General features: G+C 38.4%; 2 protein-coding genes across 2 annotated transcripts in view; one reads left to right on the forward strand and one right to left on the reverse strand.

Annotated features, from left to right (window-relative positions):
* The window catches only part of cdk11b (cyclin-dependent kinase 11B), a 376069-nt gene that overhangs the window by 243843 nt on the left and 124204 nt on the right, over positions 1 to 8022 (reverse strand). The gene's annotated exons all lie outside the window — the stretch shown is intronic.
* brpf1 (bromodomain and PHD finger containing, 1) overlaps positions 621 to 8022 on the forward strand; it is a 27165-nt gene continuing 19763 nt past the window's right edge. The window contains exons 1-2 of the mRNA XM_052562883.1: positions 621 to 1231; positions 3386 to 4113. Of these exons, the coding sequence (XP_052418843.1) occupies positions 3431 to 4113 (683 nt within the window). The 5' untranslated portion in view covers positions 621 to 1231; positions 3386 to 3430. The remainder of the gene's footprint in view (positions 1232 to 3385; positions 4114 to 8022) is intronic.

Raw genomic sequence — 8022 nt, forward strand, 5'->3', positions numbered from 1 at the left:
ACATTGTATAGGTCAAAATTATACATTTTTCTTTTATGACAAAAATCATTAGGATATTAAGTTAAGAACATGTTCCATGAAGATATTTTTACCGTAAATATATCATAAATTAATTTTTGATTAGTAATATGCATTGCTAAGAACTTTATCTTGTGAATTTAAAAGATTATTTTCTCAATATTTAGATTTCTTTGCTCCCTCAGATTCCAGACTTTCAAATATCTCAAAAAAAATATTGTCCTCCGAACAAACCACACATCAATGGAAAGATTATTTATTCAGATTTCAGATTATGTATAGATTCAAAGGGTCACGTCTGTTTAACACACATTAACAGAAATATTCCATTAAAAAGAAAATATATCTATGCATTAGATAAATTAGATACGTATTTTTAAATCATTGTGAAAGGTTTGTACATTGGGATAAGTGCAAACAAATGGTTAATACGCCATGGGATGTTGGGAACATTACTGGTTTGTTTAAACGTATATACCACAGACGGTATAATTCAATTGTCAAATGATGTTTTTCCATAGACAGTAGCAGAGCCGTTAAATGTGTTTTTCAACGGCTCTGGACAGTAGTAGTGTTTTGTTCTCGTGTTTGGTTGAGTGAGTAATGTAGGTGAAGCGTCGCCCTCTACAGGTCACCACTGTTCACTGCAGCCAGCCTCTGCTGCAAAGCCTTCACACACCCAATACACTTACATTCTACCACCGTGATGACCATGAAGTGACGCCAAGGTGCTTTATTCTATGTGAACATTACAAATATTGCAGCTAAACAGCACTAGTTCAGCAGTATTTTTCCCTACTTGTGCATACTAAACAGACAGACGCAGCGAGCAACCGCGTGACGATCGACGGCTGATTCGTCTGCAACGCCATCATTAAGCGTAGCAGGGGAAAAATCATCAACGGCATAAAAATAATTCTGAGTGGTTTTTATCGAGTATCGGCGTTGACACACCATATGTCACGAAGGATAAATATTGTTTTGTGAATATTTTTTAAAAAGGCGTTTTCCAGTGTGTCGGCTCGGTGAATGTGCAGACGCGGATCGCGCGCTAGCCCCTTTGTTCGATCTCTTCAGTTCCTGGTGTTATTCCGTCTGTGATGATCAGAAGTCATAAACGACCTCTTTTAATGAGCTCAAAGCATTGTGATCTGAATTAAACTCATCTCGGGGTGAACTCTTATTCTCGGAGTGAGGCTCGGAGTCTGGAGGAGTAAGTGTTTACTACAGCACACCTTCACCTGTGTGTGATATTGACCACAGCACCACATCAAACTCATCCTTTTACCTGATCAGAGTTCATACTTTACACACTTTTACCCGATCAGAGTTTATGCCTCACACATGTGTAACGTTAAAGAAAAAGCGGGTTTGCGTACTATCAGCCACTAGCATGGAGATAGCATGTTTTGATATTTCCACGGTATTGCTACAGTATTCTCTGTATGTTATGTCCAATATGACCTGAATGCAGTGTTTATAGTCATCCTTCAGTACTATGATATGCTAACATCTCACGGTTGTTTGATTGAGCTCTAAAAGCGTCGTGTGTGTGTGTGTGTTCGCTGAAGCAGATGAAGCTCGGTGTGTGTGGATCTGTGGCGAGGCTCATAATGGAGGGAAACTCACTCACTTCAGACACTGCACCGCTTCTGTTTGTCCTTCTCACAGTTTAATAGCCCACTTGCGGTTAACACCACTTCTTTTGAACTGCTGCTGTGACTTACTGGTTGAAACATGGTGTGGTGATTGAAAGGACAAAGGTTTGAACCTAACAGCATCCACTCATCTCTTGTTTGATAGGTTCAATCTTCTCTAGTTCAGTCAGCTCTAGCTCAAGCTGAACTGCAGTAAGGACAGGTGCTGGTCATATAATTAGACTGCCATCATCATTTATTTCACTATTTCCATTCAAAAAGTGAAACTTGTATATTATATTCATTCATTACACACAGACTGATATATTTCAAATTGTTTATTTTAATTTTGATGATTATAACTGACAACTAAGGAAAATCCCAAATTCAGTATCTCAGAAAATTTGAATATTGTGAAAAGGTTCAATATTGAAGACACCTGGTGCTACACTTTAATCAGCTAATTAACTCAAAACACCTGCAAAGCCTTTAAATAGTCTCTCAGTCTAGTTCTGTAGGACACACAATCATGGGGAAGACTGCTGACCTGACAGTTGTCCAAAAGATGACCATTGACACCTTGTACAAGGAGGGCAAGACACAAAAGGTCTGACTGTTCACAGAGCTCTGTGTCCAAGCACATTAATAGAGAGGAGAAGGGAAGGAAAAGATGTGGTAGAAAAAAAGTGTACAAGCAATAGAGATAACTGCACCCTGGAGAGGATTGTGAAACAAAACCCGTTCAAAAATGTGGGGGAGATTCACAAAGAGTGGACTGCAGCTGGAGTCAGTGCTTCAAGAGAAAAGAAAATAGAAAATCTATGGGTTATTATGAAGAGGAAGATGCGATAGGCCAGACCCAAGAATGCAGAAGAGCTGAAATTTGACCATGATTTCTAAAAATCATTTATTTGTATTGGTCTAAAGTTATATTCTATTTTTCTTAGATACTGAATTTGGGATTTTTCTTAGTTGTCAGTTATAATCATCAAAATTAGAAGAAATAAACATTTGAAATATATCAGTCTGTGTGTAATGAAAGAATATAATATACAAGTTTCACTTTTTGAATGGAAATAAATCAACTTTTTGATGATAGTCTAATTATTTGACCAGCACCTGTACATCCGCATCATTAATAAGTGTTTGGGCCGGGGACATTTACAATCTGTAATTTAGCAGAGGCTCTGATCCAAAGTGACCTACAGATGAGGACCATTGAAGAAGTCTGAGCAATGATATGCAAGTGCTAGAACAGTCTCAGTTAGCTTAACGCAGTATGGTTTTAATCTAATTATATAATAAAACATTTTATATAAACTCGCAAAAATATAATGAAATATAGCTATAAGAGAGAGTGTTAGAGTTAGTCAAATAAAGATGAAATGGAGGTCCACTAACTCTCAGAGTAGATGTAAGGTTAGGGTTTAGGGTTAGGAGAATACGTTGACACAAACTTGTAAAGTTTCTCATAGACGGTTTGTTGTGGACCAATCAAAATAAAGTGTTAAAGACATCAAGCAGACAGTCTACTAATACTCTAATAACTGTTAGTTGACATGTAGTTGCAGAGTTACTGACTGTTAGTAGATTGATTAAAGTGGACGATCAAAAAAAAGTGTACTGTAGTATTACTGCTCGATTGTTAAACGAAACATCGGCACGCGGTGTGCAGTTAAATCTGTGGATTGCTGTGCTCGAGTAAAAGCCTGTTTGTGTTGTCCTCACAGATGTAAGCTGGTCCCGTCGGTGACGCTGCAGTGAGTGTTGTCAGGATGGGACTGGACTTTGACGTGAAGACGTTCTGCCACAACCTGCGGGCGACCAAGCCTCCCTACGAGTGTCCGGTGGAGAGCTGCCGCAAGGTGTACAAGAGCTACAGCGGCATCGAGTACCACCTCTACCACTACGACCACGACAACCCTCCTCCGGCCCTCAGCAGCCCTCAGAAGAAGCGCAAGGGCCGACCGCCGCGGGTCAGCATGACGGGGTCCGGTGACGGCCCCGACTCCAGCACGGGGTCAGGGGTCACACCCGGCAGCCCGGCCGAACGCTCGGAGCACTCACACTCGCCCGTCAGAGAGAGCATGACCTACGCCGAAGCCCAGCGCATGGTGGAGCTGGAGATCCGCGGCCGCGTCCACCGCATCAGCATCTTCGAGAACCTGGACGTGCTCTCGGAGGAGGACAGCGGCGCGGAGGACCCCCCGTCCACAGGAACCGGCCCCGCGGCGTGTAACGGTGAGGCCGCGGGAATCGGCAAGGACCGGCTGGACACTACTGCAGCCAATGGAGAGAAGGGGCCGCAGAAAACAGGGAAGCACAAGAGCAAAGACAGGAAGAAGGAGAGCAGCTCGCACCATCACATGAACCCGCTGGTCAAGCTGCCCGAGGTGGTGTTTCGAGAGCTGGACCAGGACCGACCGGACGCTCCCCCTCGACCCATGTCTTACTACAGGTGTGTGTGTGTGTGTGTGTGTGTGCGTGTGTGATCATCATCGTGTCATCAGTAGCACAGGGATATTTGGAGCAATAGACAACAATACATTGTATGAGTCACAATTATACATTTCTCTTTTATGCTAAAAATCATTAGGATATAAAGTAGAGATCATGTTCCATGAAGATATTTAGTACATTTCCTACTGTAAATATCAAAACTTAATATTTGATAAGTAATATGCATTGCTAAGAACTTCATTGGAACACGTTTAAAGATGATTTTCTCAATATTTAGATTTAGATTTTTTTGCTCCCTCAGATTCCAGATTTACAAATAGTTGTATCAGACAAATATTGTCCAATCATAAAAAAAACCATACATCAATGGAAAGGTTATTTATTTAGCTTTCAAGTGATAAAAGAAAAAGAAAGACCTATATGTCACGATTACTCTAGGAGGAGTATCGACCCTCTACTTTTTTACGTATTTTCATAAAGCAACAAAGTGATTTAAACATTGTGTAATTGGATGCAGAAATTAAGGTGAATAACGTTAATCTTCCCTGATGCTATTATAGTAGACAGTCTTAATATTTCACGTGATCCTGCTCTTGATTTTATGTTTTTTTTCTACGGTAGGTCACGCTGGCCAAAACACACAAGGAAATGAAGTTAATGTTTTTCATTAAAGATTACGAGGGCACATTAATAAAATTGTGCATGGATGAAATTATTAGAAAGAAGAAAAAAAAACACTTCAGTGTTTGATGAAAATATAAAAGTTGCCCATTTTGTTTTAATGCTGGCCTTATTTTTTTATTTAGCTTTTATTTCTAGTAATGTTTTTGCACTGATAATTTATGAAAACTGCTTCAAAAGATGTTTTCATTCTTTATAAGGTCTTCAACATTTGTGTAGGTTTAGCTTAAGGTAATTATGTAACTTTATTTAGTTTCTGTACATGTAGTGAAAGGAACGTTGATTTTAGGAAAGTGCTAGGTGTTCAGGAATGACTGGTATTCTCTCGCTCTTGTTAGCAGTCTGTGTATATACTGTAAGTGGACAGCACTAGCCACTGCTGTTATAAACTGTGCGGTGGAGATTGTGCTGGCAGTGTTTGTGAGCGTACAAGGGCTGGCTGATCTAGATGAAAGCAGAATTATTTATATTTTTCCAAATTTGGACAATATTCAATAAAAGAAATTCTCAAAACTCTCAAAAAAAAAAAAGTGAAAGTGTGGCCCCCATGAAAAAGACATGATCTTGATAGAGCAGATGCTGTTACAGACTATACTTGAATTGTTAGTAGCAAAATCAACATTTAAAATAAGAATCTAGACACGGGGACATCTTAAGCATAAGGAGCGTTTAAAGAGCAGGTCATATGGTATTTTAAAGTGTCCTTATATAGAGTTGCAGTCCCCTACAGCAGGTTTAATCAGAAAACATTGTAATTTTCTCAGAATATACATTTAATATTAATTTGCCAATGATTCCAAAATGATTTGTTTGGAGCCAGTTTGGAGCAAACCCCGCCCTCCAGCGCTACCATTGACAAAACACCTTCACATAAAACAATAATATAGAGCTTCAATCTGTTCTTATAATAATGACATAAAATACACAAACACTCATGCAGGAGAATCATATCCACAGCTAAAGTTTAGCTGCTAAACTGTGAACACTTCAAACAATAATGGTGGATACGTTAGCTATTGGCTAATGTGACTAACTGATGAAACGATACAGTTTGTAAACCTAAAGCTGCTCTGGGTATACATCACATTAGCACAAAAACCCAATATATTTTGAGCGCTCAATTGAAAATGTACACACAGCGTATCAGTCATACTTACAGGTTGTGGTTAGGAGACACTTGTTAGTCCACATTAAGAAGATTAGAAGCCAACGAAGATAAAAGCCAAGAACAGAGAAGCAGTCCTTGATAAAATGATGGCGAATCTTAGTCCACTCTCTCTTTTGAGACACAATATCTTTATTATGCACTTTTTTGATTAATAACTTTGCAGAATGTTTTTAAGGATAGATACGTTATAAACTGCAAAAGAGATATTTTGCAAAAACCCATATGACCTGCTCTTTAAAATCATATTTCCATATAAGGTACCAATTAGAGCCTGACCTGTATATAGTTTTGTTGATGTTATCAGCCGATATGAGCCCGTCGCCCATATATCGGTATCGGCAAATTCGCTGATTTATAATGCAGTTTAAAATATTGATGTTTTTGCAAAAAAAATAAAATAAAATTATGTATATATTCTGTTTATGTATATACTGTATTCTGTATATAGTACCAGTCAAATGTTGGACACATGAATGGGAAAGTGTCCAAACTCTTGACTGGTACTGAACTATAATATATCAGTAAACTGGTTCGTAGTTGATCTGTGATCTGTACAGACCAAGCCCCATGGTTCGGCACGCATGTGATCCGATGATTAATTGCTAAATTGAACTATAATAAAGTATAGACCAATTCAGAGTAGACGTCACTTACAGCTGCATGCACAGTGGTTTCAGAAAAACACTGGGAACAAGTGGAGGTAAATGGGTAATATCCGTGGAATAAGTGAAATATTTTTGTGCTTTTTGATGTCAAGATCGGAATGCAAATAATTTTTATAGAATACTGTCATCAAAGACACCATTTGAAGCTAAACGTTGATGTGTAAATGGACATATTTTGGATGAAAACTGCTATGATTATTCTACTTTTAAAGCATACATTTGATTTAAACAATAGGTCTACATAATCACATTTGCTGTTCAGTTATGTATTGTATTAGCCCTACAAACCTTACTATTAACATTTTTACTTAACATTTATTTTATCTCACAAGTCTGACTTTTTTCCCTCGCAAATCAAACTTTATATATCCAAATTCAGACTTTATAACTTGACTTAACTCAAAAATAGTGAGTCTGTCAATTCTGAGGGAAAAAGAGAGAATGAAGAGTTGTTTTTCTTATTGGGATTGTGAGATATAATCTCGGAACTGTGAGAATAAAGTCAGAATCTTTAAATATAAAATCAAATTGACTTTTTTTTTTATTCCAGTTGAAAACTGTCATTTTCTGTCATTAGTCTCCGCACACACACACACATATCATCCCTGTTTGGGATCTGTAAGACTATCCCACTATCTAACGTCAATTTCACAGAATAACAGTGAACATCGCTGAGTCACAAGCTCTTGTAATATACAGAGAACATTTAGAAGATAGGGATTGTTTTCGGTACCAAACTCCAAATGGAAGTGAGCACCCTTATCCCCTTGAGTGGGGACTTTGGAGTGAGCAGGGCACGTGGATGTCATTATGTAGTGGTTAGGAATGCACATTATTTCCTCATTATCTCCAGCTGGGATGTTCCCATGAAAAACACGCATTACATGGATAGTTCACCCAAAAAGGAAAATTCTGTGATTAATTACTCAAACCCGTACTTTGTGTTTATCTTCAGAACACAGATTAAGATATTTTTTTATGAAATCTGAGTTTCATTTTTGGGTGTACTATCCCTTTAAGATGTAAAAGAAAGGTGTTCCACTGAATAAGTGGCAGCTCTGTTAGCTTGCATTACCCTCCAAGACATGTTCTGACAAACAGCTTCAGATTTCATGTCCATTTCATCACCAGGATCATCACTGTCAATCATGGCGTTTCCAGAATCAGTCCAGCATGACACAAATACTAGAAAAGTTGTATTGAAATTGTGAATGAATTATAAACAGAAGGCCAGAGCTCACTGACTGCACAATGAATCTATTCAGATCGTGTTTACATTCGTCAGTCATAATGAAAGGATTTGTGATGTAGAGCAGTCTGTACTAATGTACTCTGCTGAGCTAGAGAGAGTCGTTCAGCTGTTCAAACAATGAATGAAAAAAACCTAACTTTT

The sequence above is a fragment of the Carassius gibelio genome, chromosome B8, assembly GCF_023724105.1.
Source record: "Carassius gibelio isolate Cgi1373 ecotype wild population from Czech Republic chromosome B8, carGib1.2-hapl.c, whole genome shotgun sequence".
NCBI lineage: Eukaryota > Metazoa > Chordata > Actinopteri > Cypriniformes > Cyprinidae > Carassius > Carassius gibelio.